This window comes from Oncorhynchus keta, chromosome 28 (assembly GCF_023373465.1).
Source record: "Oncorhynchus keta strain PuntledgeMale-10-30-2019 chromosome 28, Oket_V2, whole genome shotgun sequence".
Taxonomy (NCBI): domain Eukaryota; kingdom Metazoa; phylum Chordata; class Actinopteri; order Salmoniformes; family Salmonidae; genus Oncorhynchus; species Oncorhynchus keta.
Window position 1 is genome coordinate 69,754,118 of NC_068448.1, and position 19,327 is coordinate 69,773,444.

Genomic DNA, 19,327 nt, shown 5'->3' on the forward strand with positions numbered 1-19,327 from the left:
TGTTCATCCTACTTCAAATGGCAGCTCCTCATTCTGTGCGGCAGACCTGAATGACAATGCTGTTCCTCCTTGAGCTAAAGTTCTGCATGGGTCTGTTTTTCTGGAGCCACACCAGCAACAGCCCCACCTGATACCCGACATCAAAACACATCTATTATTACTACTTGCCTGTCGTGCATTAATGAATTTGTCTGCATGTCTATTCAACTTTTGGATAGAAGAAAACCAAGCCATGAATTAAGAACGATATCTTTTTATTTTCACAATTTGTGCCTGGTTGATCTGCATGGTAGCCTTATGTCTGCATCGCCACTCAGAGTAGAATTTGCATCACAAAAAGCTCCTGGGATTTTAAAAAGTGTATCTTGAATTTAAATGTTTTTGACCCGCAATGCAATTGTTCTGAACTGCGAGCCGGCCCACAGGTTGAATTCATTTTATTTAAAAAAATGTATTGCTGCTCACCCGGTGGGTACTGTGAGTATCCAACCTGATGCAGGACTACCTTGAGCAGAGCCTGAAAGGCAGATCAGACCAATGACTGCTTTTCTCCCCCTGTGTGTTTTCAGGGGTCGTAGCAGAGGCCAGTCCCAGGCTGAGGATGAGGACAGCATGGACGGGAGGGAAACCACTGAAGCCCAGAACATGCAGGAGATGGGTGAGCTGACTGTTTTGGTTGTTATGGAAATGTGTTTGTGTATACAATGAATTAGGAAAGTGTTCAGAAACCTTGACTTTTCCCAACTTTTAGTTACGTTACAGCTTTATTTTAAAATAGATAAAATACTTTCTTACCCTCATCAGTACACACACAATACCCCACGATGGCAAGGTGAAAACAGGTTTTTAGACATTTTTGCACATTTATAAAATCTACCGTATTACCATAAGCATTCAGACCCCTTGCTATGAGCCTCGAAATTGAACCCCGATGATGCATTCTGTTTCCATTGACCATCCTTGAGATGTTTCTACAACCTTGATTGGAGTCCACCTGTGGTAAGTTCAATTGATTGGACATATTCTGGAAAGGCACACCAAATACATTTTTTATTTGTCACATGCGCCGAATACAACCGTGTAGACTTACCTTACAGTGACATGCTTACTTACAAGCCCTTAACCAACAATGCAGGTTTAAGAAAAATAAGTGTTAAACTATTTACTAAAATAAACGGAAGTAAAAAAATAACATAATTAAAGAGCAACAATACAATAACAGTTGCGAGGCTATAAACAGGGGATACCGGTACAGAGTCAGTGTGCGGGGGCGCCAGTTATTTGAGGTAATTGAGGTATTATGTACATGGAGGCAGTAATAAAGTGACGATGCATAGATAATACACAGAGTAGCAGCAGCGTAAAAATGGGGGGGTTCCTTGCTCAGAACATGAGAATATATGAAAGTTGGTGGGTCCTTTTAACATGAGTCTTCAATATTCCCAGGTAAGAAGTTTTAGGTTGTAGTTATTATAGGAATTATAGGACTATTTCCCTCTATACAATTTGTATTTCATTAACTTTTAACTATTGGATATTCTTATAGGCACTTTAGTATTGCCAGTGTAACAGTATAGCTTCCGTCCCTCTCCTCGCTCCTCCCTGGGCTCGAATCAGCAACACAACGACAACAGCCACCATCGAAGCAGCCTTACCCATGCAGAGCAAGGGGAACAACTACTGACTTTTGAAAACGCAATTTACAACGAAGAGCTGCTGGCAAAACGCACGAAAGTGCTGTTTGAATGAATGTTTACATGCCTGCTTCTGCCTACCACCGCTCAGTCAGATACTTGTATGCTTGTATGCTCAGTCAGATTATATGCAATGCAGGACACGCTAGATAATATCTAGAAATATCATCAACCATGTGTAGTTAACTAGTGATTATGATTGATTGTTTTTTTAAAGATAAGTTTAATGCTAGCTAGCAACTTACCTTGGCTTACTGCATTCGCGTAACAGGCAGTCTCCTTGTGGAGTGCAACGAGAGAGAGGCAGGTCGTTATTGCGTTGGACTAGTTAACTGTAAGGTTGCAAGGTTGGATCTCCCGAGCTGACAAGGTGAAAATCTGTCGTTCTGCCCCTGAACGTGGCAGTTAACCCATCGTTCCTAGGCCTTTATTGAAAATAAGAATGAGTTCTTAACTGACTTGCCTAGTTAAATAAAGGTATAAAAAATAAACTCTTTTTTTTTAAATAATAAAATCGGCGCCCAAAAATACAGATTTCTGATTGTTATGAAAACTTGATATCGGCCCTAATTAATCGTCCATTCCGATTAATCGGTCGACCTCTAGTATGTACGTATGGTCACTATGGGGACGACGTCATCAAAGCACTTATTGATGAACCCAGTGACTGATGTGGTGTACTCTTCAATTCCATCGGAAAAGAATCCCGGAACATTTTACAGTCTATGCTAGCAAAACACTCCTGTAGCTTAGCATCTGCGTCATCTGACCACTTTCTTATTGAGCGAGTCACTGGTACTTCCTGTTTTAGGTTTTGCTTGTAAGCAAGAATCGGGAGGATGGAGTTTTGGTCAGATTTGCCAATTGTAGGGAGAGCTTTTGTACTCGTCTCTGTGCGGAGTGAAGGTGGTAGAGTTATTTTCCCCTCTGGTTGCACATGTAACAAATTATATAAAGTGGATGTAAGTTTCCCTGCATTAAAGTCCCTGGGAAACTAGGAGCGCCGCCTCTGCATGAGCATTTACCTGTTTGCTTATGTCCTTATACAGCTCGTTGAGTGCCGTCTTAGTGCTGGTAAATTGACAGCCATGAAAAAAATATAGATAAGCTCTCTTGGTAAATAGTGTGGTCTACAGCTTATCATGAGATACTGGCTCTGCAGCCTTGTGAATGTTGACCTGTTTTAAAGGTCTTTCTCACATCAGACGATCAAAACCTCAAGACTTCCTTCGAGTTCATGCACCAGCTGTTATTTACAAATGGAGACACAGACCGCCACCCCTTGTGTTACAGAAGGCAGCTGTTCTATATTGCCAATGCATGGAAAACCCAGCCAGCTGTATGTTTTCCATGCCTTCATTCAGCCACGACTCGTGAAACATAACATATTAGTTTTTAATGTCCCGTTGGTAGATTAGTTTTGATCGGAGCTCATCCATTTTATTATCCAATGATTGCACATTGTCGAATAGAACTGATGGTCGAGGCGGATAACCCACTCTCCGTTGGATTCTTCCAAGACACCCCGACCTACGTCCCTGATATCTCTGTCTCTTCTCGCAAATGACTGGGATTTTAGCTCAATTGGTTGGGAGCCTGTAAAACGACAGCCATCTCCTATGGTGGCATTCAATCACTCATTGGTCTATATAAGTTCCCACAGTTTACCGTGCAAGTCAGAGCAAAAAACAAAAATGGCTGCAAGATTAAAGGTCCCCAAGAACACAGTGGCCTCCATCATTCTTAAATGGAAGAAGTTTAGAACCACCAAGACTCCAAGAGCTGTCTGCCCGGCCAAACTGAGCAATCAGGGGAGAAGGGCGTTGGTCAGAGTTCCTCTGTGTAGATGGGAGAATCTTCCAAAAGGATAACCCTCTCCACCAATCAGGCCTTTATGGTAGTGGCCAGACGGAAGCCACTCCTCAGTAAAAGGCACATGACAGCCCACTTGGAGTTTGCCAAAAGGCACCTGAAGACTCTCAGACCATGAGAAACAAGATTCTCTGGTGTGATGAAACCTAAATTGACACCTTTGGCCTGAATGCCAAGCATCACGTCTGGAGGAAACCTGGCACCATCCCTACTGTGAAGCATGGTGGTGGCAGCATCATGCTGTGGGGATGTTTTTCAGGGACAGGGAGGCTAGTCGGGATTGAGGGAAAGATGAACGGAGCTAAGTACAGTGAGATCCTTGATGAAAACTTGCTCCAGAGCATTCAGGATTTCAGACTGGAGCGAAGGTTCATCTTCCAATGACCCTAAGCACACAGCCAAGACAACGGAGGAGTGGTTTCGGGGCAAGTCTCTGAATGTCCTTGAGTGGCCCAGCCAAAGCCTGGACTTGAACCAGATCGAACATCTCTGGAGAGACCTGAAAATATTAGTGTATCAATGCTCCCCATCTGACCTGACAGGTTGCCGAGAAGATTGGGATAAACTCCCCAAATACACGTTTCCCAAACTTGTAGCGTCATACCCAAGAAGACTCAAGGCTGCCAAAAGTGCTTCAACAAAGTACTGAGTAAAGGGTCTGAATGCTGCTGTAAATGTGATGTTTAAAAAAAAAAATATTATATATACTTTTTTTGGGTTATTTTTTGTACTAAAATCAAATCAAATTTATTTGTCACATACACATGGTTAGCAGATGTTAATGCGAGTGTAGCGAAATGCTTGTGCTTCTAGTTCCGACAATGCAGTAATAACCAACAAGTAATCTAACTAACAATTCCTAAACTACTGTCTTATACACAGTGTAAGGGGATAAAGAATATGTACATAAGGATATATGAATGAGTGATGTTACAGAGCAGCATAGGCAAGATACAGTAGATGGTATTGAGTGCAGTATATACATATGAGATGAGTATGTAAACAAAGTGGCATAGTTAAAGTGGCTAGTGATACATGTATTACATAAGGATGCAGTCGATGATATAGAGTACAGTATATACGTATGCATATGAGATGGATAATGTAGGGTAAGTAACATTATATAAGGTAGCATTGTTTAAAGTGGCTAGTGATATATTTACATTCCCATCAATTCCCATTATTAAAGTGGCTGGAGTTGAGTCAGTGTCAGTGTGTTGGCAGTGGCCACTCAATGTTAGTGGTGGCTGTTTAACAATCTGATGGCCTTGAGATAGAAGCTGTTTTTCATTCTCTTGGTCCCAGCTTTGATGCACCTGTACTGACCTCGACTTCTGGATGATAGCAGGGTGAACAGGCAGTGGCTCGGGTGGTTGATGTCCTTGATGATCTTTATGGCCTTCCTGTAACATCGGGTGGTGTAGGTGTCCTGGAGGCCAGGTAGTTTGCCCCCGGTGATGCGTTGTGCAGACCTCACTACCCTCTGGAGAGTCTTACGGTTGAGGGCGGAGCAGTTGCCGTACCAGGCGGTGATACAGCCCGCCAGGATGCTCTCGATTGTGCATCTGTAGAAGTTTGTGAGTGCTTTTGGTGACAAGCCGAATTTCTTCAACCTCCTGAGGTTGAAGAGGCGCTGCTGTGCCTTCTTCACGATGCTGTCTGTGTGAGTGGACCAATTCAGTTTGTCTGTGATGTGTATGCCGAGGAACTTAAAACTTGCTACCCTCTCCACTACTGTTCCATCGATGTGGATAGGGGGGTGTTCCCTCTGCTGTTTCCTGAAGTCCACAATCATCTCCTTAGTTTTGTTGACGTTGAGTGTGAGGTTATTTTCCTGACACCACACTCCGAGGGCCCTCACCTCCTCCCTGTAGGCCATCTCGTTGTTGTTGGTAATCAAGCCTAGCACTGTTGTGTCGTCCACAAACTTGATGATTGAGTTGGAGGCGTGCATGGCCACGCAGTCGTGGGTGAACAGGGAGTACAGGAGAGGGCTCAGAACGCACCCTTGTGGGGCCCCAGTGGATCAGAGGGGAGGAGATGTTGTTACCTACCCTCACCACCTGGGGGCGGCATGTCAGGAAGTCCAGTACCCAGTTGCACAGGGCGGGGTCGAGACCCAGGGTCTCGAGCTTGATGACGAGCTTGGAGGGTACTATGGTGTTGAATGCCGAGCTGTAGTCGATGAACAGCATTCTCACATAGGTATTCCTCTTGTCCAGATGGGTTAGGGCAGTGTGCAGTGTGGTTGAGATTGCATCGTCTGTGGACCTATTTGGGCGGTAAGCAAATTGGAGTGGGTCTAGGGTGTCAGGTAGGGTGGAGGTGATATGGTCCTTGACTAGTCTCTCAAAGCACTTCATGATGACGGTAGTCGTTTAGCTCAGTTACCTTAGCTTTCTTGGGAACAGGAACAATGGTGGCCCTCTTGAAGCATGTGGGAACAGCAGACTGGTATAGGGATTGATTGAATATGTCCGTAAACACACCGGCCAGCTGGTCTGCGCATGCTCTGAGGGCGCTCTGGGGATGCCGTCTGGGCCTGCAGCCTTGCGAGGGTTAACACGTTTAAATGTCTTACTCACCTCGGCTGCAGTGAAGGAGAGACCGCATGTTTTCGTTGCAGGCCGTGTCAGTGGCACTGTATTGTCCTCAAAGCGGGCAAAAAAGTTATTTAGTCTGCCTGGGAGCAAGACATCCTGGTCCGTGACTGGGCTGGATTTCTTCCTGTAGTCCGTGATTGACTGTAGACCCTGCCACATGCCTCTTGTGTCTGAGCCGTTGAATTGAGATTCTACTTTGTCTCTGTACTGACGCTTAGCTTGTTTGATAGCCTTGCGGAGGGAATAGCTGCACTGTTTGTATTCGGGCATGTTACCAGACACCTTGCCCTGATTAAAAGCAGTGGTTCGCGCTTTCAGTTTCACGCGAATGCTGCCATCAATCCACGGTTTCTGGTTAGGGTTGTTTGTTTTAATCGTTGCTATGGGAATGACATCTTCAACGCACGTTCTAATGAACTCGCACACCGAATCAGCGTATTCGTCAATGTTCTTATCTGACGCAATACGAAACATATTCCAGTCCACGTGCTGGAAGCAGTCTTGGAGTGTGGAGTCAGCTCACTGTGCATGCGCCCGGCCCGCCACGAGTCAGTACAGTGCGATGGGGCGAGGACATCCTGGCCGGCCAAACCCTCCCCCTAACCCAGACTACGCTGGGCCCATTGTGTGCCACCTCATGGGTCTCCCGGTCGCGGCCGGCTGCGACACAGCCCGGGATTGAACCTGGCTCTCTGGTGACGCCTCAAGCACTGCGATGCTGTGCCTTAGACCGCTGTGCCACTCTGGAGGACCCGTTACTAAATGGTTTGATGAGAATGAAAACGTTGTAAACCATATGCCATGGCCGTCCCAATCACCATATTTAAACCCAATTAAACACTTGCGTGAGATTTATGAAGTGACGTCTGAGACAGCGTTTTCCTCCACCATCAGCAAAACACCAAATAATGGAATGTCTTGTGGAAAATGGTTTCGCATCCCCTCCCCCAGTAGAGGACACTTGTAGAATCTATGTCAAGGTGCATTGAAGCTGTTCTGGCTTGTGGTTGTCCAACACCCTATTAAGACACTTTATGTTGATGTTTCCTTTATGTAGGCAGCTACCTGTACATGCCTGTATCAGTGTGTGCTTTCATGGTTTACTATATGAGTTTGTGTGTGTACCTTCATGCGTGTTCCTCTTTAAATAATTGTGTGTCGTTGTTTTTATTTTTGTGTTTGTTTAGGCTGATAGTCGGGTGTTGGTATTCGATTTGATCCTTTTATCAAATACCTCTTTTATCAATAGGCCTTAGTTCTTTAGAGCTGTTGCACGATCGAGTTCTCAATACAGACTACTTGAAGGGTATCCATAAGTTTTCCCCCGCGAGGTGTCCATTACTAAAAGTTAGATCACTAAAGGCAAGTTCATACTTGTATGTCTGCAGATCCAAAATGTAGGCTTAGTTTGTGGTTTGTTATGGGATGTTTACAAAGCCATCTGCAGCTGCTGTCCGCGGGGGTCCCTCCTGCCCACCGTGCACATCCCCAAACATTTCTGACCCGATATGTCTGTAGATGCGGCTTTATTGGAAAACAAGCCCCTATTCGAATAATGCATTATGCAAATCGACTGCCAGAGGATGGTCTAATATTTTAGAATGCAGTCAACGCCCCTGTTAGCTGTGTAGTGAGGCTTTGCTTTTCGCTGCTGGCATTTTGATGACCTGTAAATGGTTTCACAATCTTGGCAAATGCAACAGAAAGAGAAATGAAGTCCAAGTAATTTTAACTGCATTTGTGCTGCTGTCACGGGGGGCCTCTCAAAAGTGTAAAGCGGTTTCCTTATCCTTAGGTCCTCTCCTCCATGAGCATTAGGTTAAAATGCCCAGGGCAGTCACATTTGTTATTCCTGTGTTTTGTATCATATTGTACAACAGTTAGTTTCATCAACACTTTTTAAAAGTGTGATCAGTGTCATTTCCTGATAGTTGCTGGTTGAAAATACAATTTACCGAGGGCCTTCTAATCGGCAGGTTTTGCATGGTGGAGTTTCAGCTTGCCTGGTAAGATCACCAGGTGGTAAATCAATGAATAGAGTGAAAATAAAGACTTCCAAACCTCTCAGCTAGTTTTCACTTTTTCCCTTTCCACTCAGACCACTTCTAGACAGTTGTTTATGGTAAGGCCTGATAGGGGAGGAAGAAATTAATTGGTATTGAGACCCATGCCTAGTCATTAGGGCTGGTGAATTTCCTGGGACCTCATGATATTATGACAATACTTTGGTGCCGATTACAATATGTATTGTGAATCGTTACACTGATTTTATTTTGATTTGACATCACCATATGCCTGCTGCAGAGAGACAGAGCCATGAGAAGTTTAGATCGGTCATGGAAATAAAAGTGCTGAAAACAAATTTGGCTCCCTATTTAAAAAAACAAGCTATGAAGGAAAAATACAGCCAACTGGCGCAAAAATATTGCGATATTGTTGATACGATATATCATCAAATAATATCCCGATAAGTAACTGTATATATTTTTTCACAATCACTACTATTCAATGAGATTCACCTAGTTTTCCCCAATGCAGAATGAGATCATGTCAAAGCCTGGGGCTAAATTTAGCCAACCGCTTACCTAATCTTTGGCCACCCAAGGCTCTGTGGCTTGTCCCGCCCTCATTGTACTTGTTCCCTAGGGCCCTCGAAGACGATCACACCAGCAAACATCATTAGCATCACTTGATCTGTTCCACTTCCAAAAAGTGACCTAACGTGCCCTTCTCCCCCACACACACACACACACACACACACACACACACACACACACACACACACACACACACACACACACACCCTTCTAACAAGGGTGGCTTAAGGTTCAAGGCACCCAGTCTTTGAACGACTCAATCATGTCCACGAGACATGTGACAGCTTTTTATCCTCCCCCTCCACAAAAGCTGCTTGCCGAAGATTAATTTCCTGGCTATTAATTACACTTCGGGGCCTCTGGGCTTTTGTCGTGGGATTTTCCTAGCCCCCCTCCCCCCACAAAGACTTAAACTGAAAGTAATTTAGGCTGAGTCCGTGTCAAAAGGGCATGAGGTCCCTGTTCTACTTGTACCACACTGAGTTGTCTCCCTTTTCCACAATATTGGCCTGTATGTTAAGGCCTATATTTTAATACTGTCTTGTTTTTATTCCATCTTATTTATGCAGAATGCTATCTATTTACCAAATAGGGCTATCTTCTTTATACCACCCCTACCTTGTCACAACACAACTTCTTTGGGGTAGGGGGCAGTATTGGGAATTTTGGATGAAAAGCGTGCCCAAATTAAGCTGCCTGCTACTCAGCCATTAAAGCTAGAGTATGCATATAATTAGTAGATTTGGATAGAAAACTCTTTCTAAAACTGTTTGAATGATGTCTGTGAGTATAACATGGCAGGCAAAAACCTGAAAAAAATCCAACCAGGAAGTGGGAAATCTGAGGTTTGTAGTTTTTGACCTTAGCCCCTATCGAATACACAGTGGGATATTGGTAATTTTGCACTTCCTACGGCTTCCACTAAATGTCAACAATCTTTAGAAATGTGTTTGATGCTTCTACTCTAAAGGAGGGGCTCATAAGTGCTCTTTGAGTGAGTGGTCTGGCAGAGTGCCACTTGCTCAGTCTCGCGCGCTCGCATGAAAGGTAGCTCTCGTTCCACTTCATTTCTGAAGACAAAGGAATTGTCCAGTTGGAACATTATTGAAGATTTATGTAAAAAACATCCTGAAGATTGATTCTATACATCGTTTGATGTGTTTCTACTAACTGTAACGGAGCTTTTTTGACTTTTCGTCTGAAACTAGTGAACACGCTTTATGAATGGATTACTGGACTGAACGCGCTAACAAAAGGAGCTATTTTGACATAAATTATGGACATTATCGAACTAAACAAACATTTATTGTGGAACTGGGATTCCTGGGAGTGCATTCTGATGAAGATCATCAAAGGTAAGTGAATATTTATAATGCTATTCTGATTAATGTTGACTCCACAACATGGTGGATATATGTATGGGCTCTGAGCGCTCTACTCATATTATAGCATGGTGTGCTTTTTCGGTAAAGTAAAAAAAAAATCTGACACAAGCGGATGCATTAAGGAGAAGTGGATCTAAAATTCCATGCAATACACTTGTATCTTTTATCAATGTTTATTATGAGTATTTCCGTAAAGTTGATGTGGCTCTCTGCAAAATCATTGGATGTTTTGGAACTACTGAACGTAACACGCCAATGTAAACTCAGATTTTTTGATATAAATATGAACTTTACCGAACAAAACATACATGTATTGTGTAACATGAAGTCCTATGAGTGTCATCTGATGAAGATCATCAAATGTTAGTGATTCATTTTATCTATATTTCTGCTTTTTATGACTCCTCTCTTTGGTTGGAAAATGGTTGACTGCTTTCTGTGACTAGTTGCTGACCTAACATAATGTGTTGTGCTTTTGCCAAAAAGCGTTTTTGAAATCAGACACTGTGGATTAACGAGAAGTTTGTCTATAAAATGGTGTAAAATACTTCGATGTTTGAGGAATTTTAATTATGGGATTTCTGTTGTTTTGAATTTGGCGCCCTGCAATTTCACTGGCTGTTGAGAGGTGGGACGCTCACGTCCCGAACGGTCCCAGAGAGGTTAAAAAAGGAAATAATTCCACAAATTAAACTTTGAACAAGGCACACCTGTTAATTGAAATGCATTCCACGTGACTACCTCATGAAGCTGGATGAGAGAATGCCAAGAGTGTGCAAAGCTGTCAAGGCAAGGGGTGGTTAATCTAAAATCTATTTTGATTAGTTTAACATTTTTTCAGTTACTACATGATTCCATATGTGTTATTTCATAGTTTTGATGTCTTCACTATTATCCTACAATGTAGGAAATTGTACAAATAAAATCCCCTTGAATGAGTAGGTCTGTCCAAACTTTGTGTGTGTGTGTTTTCAAGTGTCACAGCTGAGCAAAAGGTGGATCAAGTGATTTGATTGTTTTATGAATTCCTGACTGAGGGTTGTGGGGGGGCGGGCTTAAAAATGTGATATTCCATATAAGTCCACAACAATTTTTACACCACAGCAGGAGACTACGTTAGAGATAAAACAATTAATGTCATTCAATTGGGCAACTAGCAAGAGGCAGTTGGCTCGCGTTTCTTTTGTTGTTTGCAAAACATATGCCCACTCGATGGATACAATTTATCATTCTACCAGGGCGACCTACAACTGGTGTAGACCTTACAGTGAAATGCTTACTTTTAACATTTAAACATTTAAGTCATTTAGCAGACGCTCTTATCCAGAGCGACTTACAAATTGGTGCATTCACCTTATGACATCCAGTGGAACAGCCACAAGCCCTTAACCAACAATGCAGTTTTATGAAAAAAAACTAAAACAAATAATGGAGCAGTAGTAAAATAACAATAGTGAGGCTATATACAGGGGGTACCGGTGCAGGGGAACCGGTTAGTCGAGGTAATTTAAGTAATATGTACATGTCGGTAGAAGTAAAGTGACCATGCAAGGATAATAGCAGAGTAGCAGCAGCTTAAAAGGTGGAGCATGATGCAAATAGTCTGGGTAGTCATTTCATTAGATGTTCAGGAGTCTTATGGCTTGGGGGTAGATGCTGTTTAGAAGCCTCTTGGACCTAGATAGACTTGGCGCTCTTCTACTGCTTGCCATGCGGTAGCAGAGAGAACAGTCCTATGACTAGGGTGGCTGAAGTCTTTGACAATTTTTAGGGCATTCCTCTGACACCGCCTGGTTTAGAGGTCCTGGATGGAAGGAAGCTTGGCCCCAGTGGGGCCGTACTCACTACCCTCTGTAGTGCCTTGCGGTCGGAGTCCGGGTAGTTGACATACCAGGCAGTGATGCAACCTGTCGAGATGCTCTTGACGGTGCAGCTGTAGAACCTTTTTGAGGATCTTAGGACCCATGCCAATTCTTTTCAATCTCCTGAGGGGGAATAGGTTTTGTCGTGCCCTCTTTACGACTGTCTTGGTGTGCTTGGACCATGAAAGTTTGTTGGAACTTATAGCTCTCAGCCTTCTCCACTACAGCCCTGTCGTTGTGAATTGGGGCGTGCTCAGTCCTCCTTTTCCTGGAGTCCACAATCATCGCCTTTGTCTTGATCACTTTGAGGGGAGAGGTTGTTATCCTTTTACCACTCGGCCAGGTCTCTGACCTCCTTCCTATAGGCTGTCTCGTCATTGTCGTTGATCAGGCCTACCACTGTTGTGTCATCGGCCAACTTAATGATGGTGTTGGAGTAGTGCCTGGCTGTGCAGTCATGAGTGAACTGGGAGAACAGGAGGGGACTGAGCACACACCCCTGAGGGGCCCCCGTGTTGAGGATCAGCATGGTGGATGTGTTGTTACCTACCCTTACTACCTGTGGGCGGCCCGTCAGGAAGTCCAGCATCCAGTTGCAGAGGGAGATGTCAAGTCCCAGGGTCCTTAGCTTAGTGATGAGCTTTGGGGCACTATAATTTTGAACAGTGAGCTGTAGTCAATAAATAGCATTCTCACATAGATATGAAAGGGCAATGTAGAGTGCAATAAAGAATGCAAAATCTGTGTATCTTTTGGGGCGGTATGCAAATTAGAGTGGGTGTCGGGTTTCTAGGATTATGATGTGAGCCATGACCAGCCTTTCAGAGCATTTCATGGCTACAGACGTGAGTGCTACTGGTCGGTTGTCATTTAGGCAGGTTACCTTGGTGTTTTTGGGCACAGGGAGTATGGTGGTCTGCTTGAAACGTGGGTATTACAGATTGACAGGGTGAGGTTGAAAATGTCAGTGAAGACACTTGACAGTTGGTCAGCGCATGCTTGGAATACACATAGTGGTAATCAGTCTGGCCCTGCGGCCTTGTGAATGTTGACCTGTTTAACGGTCTTCCTCACATTGGCTGCGGAGAGTGTGATCATACAGTTGTCTGGAACAGCTGATGCTCTCATGCATGTTTCAGTGTTACTTGCCTCGAAACAAGCATATCATTAATTTAGCTCATCTGGTAGGCTTGTGTCACTGGGCAGCTCTCGGCTGTGCTTACCTTTTTGAAGTCTGTTATAGTTTGCAAGCCCTGTCACATCCGAGGAGCATTAGAGCTGGTGTAGTACGATTCGATCTTAGTCCTGTATTGATGGGTCGTTTGAGGGCATAGCGGGATTTGTTATAAGCTTCCAGGTTAAGGTCCCCCTCCTTGAAAGCGGCAGCTCTACCCTTTAGCTCAGTGTGGATGTTGCCTGTTATCCATGACTTCTGGTTGGGGTATGTATTTACAGTCACTGTGGGGACAACATCATTGATGCACTTATTGATGAAGCCAATGACTGATGTGGTGTATTCCTCAATGCCATCAGAATAATCCCTGAACATATTCCATTCTGTGCTAGCAAAACAGTCCTGTAGTTTAGCATCTGCTTCATCTGACCCCCTTTTTTTTTGACAGGGTCCCTAGTGCTTTGTGCTTTAAATTCTTGCTTGGAGGATAGAATTATGGTCAGATTTGCCAAATGGAGGGTGAGGGAGAGCTTTGTACTCACCTCTGTATGTGGAATAAAGGTGCTCTAGAGTTTTAAAAAAGCATTTGTATTTTTCTCCCCTCTGGTTGCACATTTAACTTGCTGGATTTAAGTTTCCCTGAATCAAAGTCCCCGGCCACTAGGTGCTCCGCCTCTGTATGAGCATTTTCCTCTTTGCGTATGGCCTTATACAGCTCAGTGAGTACGGTCTTTGTGCCAGCATCTGTTTGTGTAGGTAAATAGACAGCCTCAAAGAATATAGATACAAACTCTCTAGGTATAGTGCCTTGCAAAAGTATTCATCCCCCTTGGTGTTCTTCCAATTTAGTTGCATTACAACCTGTAATTTTAAATGGATTTTTAATTGAATTTCATGTAATGGGCATACACAAAATATTCCAAATTGCTGAAGAGAAATTTAAAAAATAACTTGTTTCAAAATGTAAAAAACTGAAAAGTGGTGCGTGCATATGTACTCACACCCTTTGCTATGAAGCCCCTAAATAAGATTTGGTACAACCAATTACCTTCAGAAGTCATATGATTAGTTAGATGTCACCCAGGTATCACATTAAGTATCACGTGATCTCAGTATATAGAGTTGAAGTCGGAAGATTACATACACCGTAGCCAAATACATTTAAACTCTGTTTTTCACGATTCCTGACATTTAATCCTAGTAAAATTTCCTGTCTTTATTTTAAGAATGGTAAATGTCAGAATAATAGTGGAGTGATTTTATTTCAGCTTTTATTTCTTTCATCACATTCCCAGTGGGTCAGAAGTTTACTAAATTAGTATTTGGTAGCATTGCCTTTAAATAGTTTAATTTGGGTCAAACATTTCGGGTAGCCTTCCACAAGCTTCCCTCAATAAGTTGGGTGAATTTTGGCCCATTCCTTCTGACAGAGCTGGTATAACTGAGTTAGGTTTGTGGGAAACCTTGCTCGCACACACTTTTTCAGTTCTGTCCACAACTTTTCTATAGGATTGAGGTCAGGGCTTTGTGATGGTCACTCCAATACCTTGACTTTGTTGTCTTTAAGCCATTTTGCCACAACTTTGGAAGTATGCTTGGGGTCATTGTCCATTTGGAAGACCTATTTGCGACCACGCTTTAACTTCCTAACTGATGTCTTGAGATGTTGCTTCAATATATCCACATTATTTTCCCGCCTCATGATGCCATCTATTTTGTGAAGTGCACCAGTCCCTCCTGCAGCAAAGCATGCCCACAACATGATGCTGCCACCCCTGTGCTTCACGTTTGGGATGGTGTCCTTTGGCTTGCAAGCCTACCCCTTTTTCCTCCAAACATAACAATGGTTATTATGGCCAAACAGTTCTATTTTTGTTTCATCAGACCAGATGACATTTCTCCAAAAAGTACAATATTTTTGTACTTTGTGTCTCCATGTGCAGTTGCAAACCGTGGTCTGGCTTTTTTATGGTGGTTTTTGAGCAGTGACTTCTTCCTTTCTGAGTGGCCTTTCAGGTTATGTCGATATAGGACTTGTTTTACTGTGGATATGGATATCTTTGTACCCGTTTCCTCCAGCATCTTCACAACGTCCTTTGCTGTTGTTCTGGGATTGATTTGCACTTTTCGCACCAAAGTACGTTCATCTCTAGGAGACAGAACACGTCTCCTTCCTGAGCGGTATGACAGCTGCGTGGTCCCATGGTGTTTATACTTGAGTACTGTTGTTTGTACAGATTAACGTGGTACCTTCAGGCATTTGGAAATTGTTCCCAAGGATGAACCAGACTTGTGGAGGTCTCCAATTTTTTTCTGAGGTCTTGGCTGATTTCTTTAGATTTTCCCATGTTGAAGGTAGGCCTTGAAATACATCCACAGGTACAGTTAGTTAGTTATTCCAGGTTGTAAGGCAATAAAATAGGAAAACTGCCAAGGGGGTGAATACTTTCGCAAGCCACTGTAGATAGTGTGGTCTACACCTTATCATGAGATACTCTACCCTACGCAAGCAAAACCTCAAGACTTCCTTAGATACCGTGCACCAGTTGTTTACAAATATACAGTGGGGTAAAAAAGTATTTAGTCAGCCACCAATTGTGCAAGTTCTCCCACTTAAAAAGATGAGGCCCCTAATTTTCATCATAGGTACACTTCAACTATGACAGACAAAATGAGAAAAGAAATCCAGAAAATCACATTGTAAGATTTTCAATGAATTTATTTGCAAATTATGGTGGAAAATAAGTATTTGGTCAATAACAAAACTTTATCTCAATACTTTGTTTTTTACCCTTTGTTGGCAATGACAGAGGTCAACCGTTTTCTTTAAGTCTTCACAAGGTTTTCACACACTGTTGCTGGTATTTTGGCCCATTCCTCCATGCAGATCTCCTCTAGAGCAGTGATGTTTTGGGGCTGTTGCTGGGCAACATGGACTTTCAACTCCCTCCAAAGATTTTCTATGGGGTTAAGATCTGGAGACTGGCTAGGCCACTCCAGGACCTTGAAATGCTTCTTACGAAGCCACTCCTTCATGTGATAAATAATCTACATAATGACGTAATAACTTCGTCAATTCGTCAGTTTTTATTTTATTTATCACAGCCATATAACCTAGATTGAAAATAGCATTGCTACAATATTTTTTTCGCTGGCCTAAAGTGGGCCACTGATTTGAATGATTGACTGGCCCGGAGGGTTTCCAGAAACTCCCCTGGCTGGCAGGCAGCCCTGTATGTCAAGCCCTGCCTATTTTTTTCAGGGCTTCAGCCCCATCTTACCCTATTGAAAATTAATAATCAAAATGGAAGTGTACTTAATAGCTAAGGTATTGAATGTTGCCAGGCAGAAAGCAAGCAAATATGCTGACCATACACGCCAACAGTGGTAGGCAGTGTTGATAAATGTTATTTGCCTGTCTGTCCCATTGACGTAAAGTTTCGAAACAATAGTTCTACACAATTCTAACCATTTTGGTCTGACATTATTGTCTCTGAACTGCTGTGTGGGCAACTCTTCAGCGAGCGAGAACATTTTTTTTTTTTTTTTTTTTGTCGCTTTAAAGGTCACGACATCTCCTTTTGCTCAGACATGTTGGTTGTGACTATTTCAGGCGGAGATTTTGAGATGAATTGACTGGATTTCAGTCTTTCTCATCCTGAAAGGGTTGCCAGAGTTCAAAGCATTCACTCAACCCATACAATCTCACTGTTGCTTTTAGTAACACTTGCGCAAAGAAAGTTTGTATTGTTTGTTTGCTGGAGAAAACAAGGTCGTGTTCATTAGGGCTTGCAATGGAAAATGTTTTAACGTTTTGCAACCGAACAAAACTAAGCATTTCTTAGTTGGTTTTCCTCTGTTTAGTGCCTCATGAATAACCCAGGGTGCCAGTTGTGCTGAGCGTTGACTGGCAGGTGAGGGGTTAGTTTTGCATAGACAATGGGTTTTAATTGAAAGAACTCTGTTTGCATAGTCTGGCAATTCATGTCACAACAAAAAGATCAGGTATTGTGGTCCTTTACATCCAGTGACTAAAAGAGCCCTAAGTGAAACTAAACCAGGTTTCTTTTGAATGTGTTGTGGCTCATGTCAACGGTGTTACCAAAGAGAAATGTGTCAACGGGGTAACCAAAGAGAAACATGCTAGTTTGAACTGGATTATGTTAATTTGGGAGTGAACACTACTGCCATCCATTGGCTAAATGGTCTGTTCAATTCAATAAACATTCTGTCTTGGAGTGTATCAATGAATAACATTGTAACCTCTACCCCCTCTTTACCCACAGAAGTTAAGGAGCTGGTCCTGGATGTTGAGGAGGTCATCGTGCCCCTGTTGTCCAGCCCTGTGCCCAGCCCCAGGGACGACAGACCCCTTTCTCCACTATTCCAGCGCTCTGTGTCGGAGGACTCAGCAGGATCCTCTGCCTCGGCCTTGGAGCACGCCAAAATCCGGTAAGGAGGGGGCAGTGTGGTTGGAGTAGAGGGGGGTACAAAGTGATATAGAGGTGTCTGTATGTAAGATGGACAGAATAAGGTAGAGCAGGGTAGAAAAAAAGCTAAATTAGATTCCAATAACAGGCAGAGAGAGTAAGCCTGAAATTCTAGCCATTCTCCGAGAGAGTGTGAGGGAGAGGGTCACAAAAGTGAGAAGGAGAGACTATCAAATAGAAGCCATTAGAGAGCGAGAAAATGACTGTTTCAGACATGGTGTGTGTGAGGCGGTGGCGAGTGAGAACTGTGTGTGTGGTTAACAGTGGCTGGGTTGCGAGGCGTGTGTGTATGGGTGTTTGTGCACCCTATAAAACGAGTCTGAGTAGAGAGGGAGGTAGAGTGTGTGTGTTGAGAGAGCGAGAAACAAGCAAAGAAAATAGGGTATTTTTCAGGGAGAGGGTGGGAGGTGGGGAGGGAGGATGATGTGTGCTTGCATGCTCGAGTGAGCCACCGCGGTGGGGAGAGAGGACGTGGAAGGGGAAAGCGTGCAGGGAAGGTAAGCGAGGGAGGTAGAGAGGCTGGTGGGGGGAGGGGAACGAGCAGCAAAAATAATTGAGTGCCGGGGATTGTGGGTAGCGGGGAAAAGCAGGCTGGGTAAAGAGGTCTCAGGGCCCTCGGCGGTAACCTGGCAGCTTGCAGACTGCAGGGCTGCTACTGTAATTAGTAAAGGGAGGAGGGGGTGGGGGAGAGATGGGAAAGGGGTGGGCTTTTTCTTTCTAGTTCCAATTAGCAGAGATTGTGCTCTCGCTAATGTACAGCACAGAGGCCCCGGCAACATGTGGAGGGAGGCAGGAAGTCACACACGCATGTACTCACATGCATACTTTTTAGCTGCTGACAAAAAAGGCTCTGGGTGTGTTTGGTACCTGAGCACTTCAGATGGCTCTACTATACTATGAAACTGCATGGTGGTGCTGAAAATAAATGAATGGGTGACTGTAATGAAGACTGAATTCTACACTGTTAAACAGTTAACCTATACTGAGAAAAATATAAACGCAACATGTAAAGTGTTCGTCCCAGGGTTCATGAGCTGGAATTAAAGATCCCAGAAATGTTCCATACGCACAAAAAGCTTATTTGTCAAAAATGTTGTGCACAAATGTGTTTACATCCCTGTTAGTGAGCATTTCTCCTTTGCCAAGATAATCCATCTACCTGACAGGTGTGGAATATCAAGAAGCTGATTAAACAGCATATTCATATCACAGGTGCACCTTGTGCTGGGAACAATAAATTGCCACTCTAAAATGTGTAGTTTTGTCATACAACACAATGCCACAGATGTCTCAAGCTTTGAGGGAGCTTGCAATTGGCCTGCTGAATGCAGGAATGTCCACCAGAGCTGTTTGCCAGATAATTGAATGTTCATTTCTCTACCATAAGCCATCTCCAACATCATTTTAGATAATTAGGCCGTACATACAACTGCAGACCACGTGTAACCACTCCAGCCCAGGACCTCCACATCTGGCCTCTTCACCTGCAGCATCGTCTGAGACCAGACAGCTTATTAAACTCAAGAGTATTTCTGTCTTTAATCAAGCACTTTTGTCACGAAAACGTATTCTGATTGGCTGGGCCTGGCTCCCAAGTGGGTGGGCTTATGCCCCCTCAGGCCCACCCATGGCTGTGCAACCTGCATAGTC

General features: G+C 43.6%; 1 protein-coding gene across 1 annotated transcript in view; it reads left to right on the top strand.

Moving 5' to 3' along the window:
• kmt2ca (lysine (K)-specific methyltransferase 2Ca) overlaps positions 1-19,327 on the top strand; it is a 297,312-nt gene that overhangs the window by 91,103 nt on the left and 186,882 nt on the right. Inside the window, exons 3-4 of the mRNA XM_052484247.1 lie at positions 570-658; positions 17,474-17,639. Of these exons, the coding sequence (XP_052340207.1) occupies positions 570-658; positions 17,474-17,639 (255 nt within the window). The remainder of the gene's footprint in view (positions 1-569; positions 659-17,473; positions 17,640-19,327) is intronic.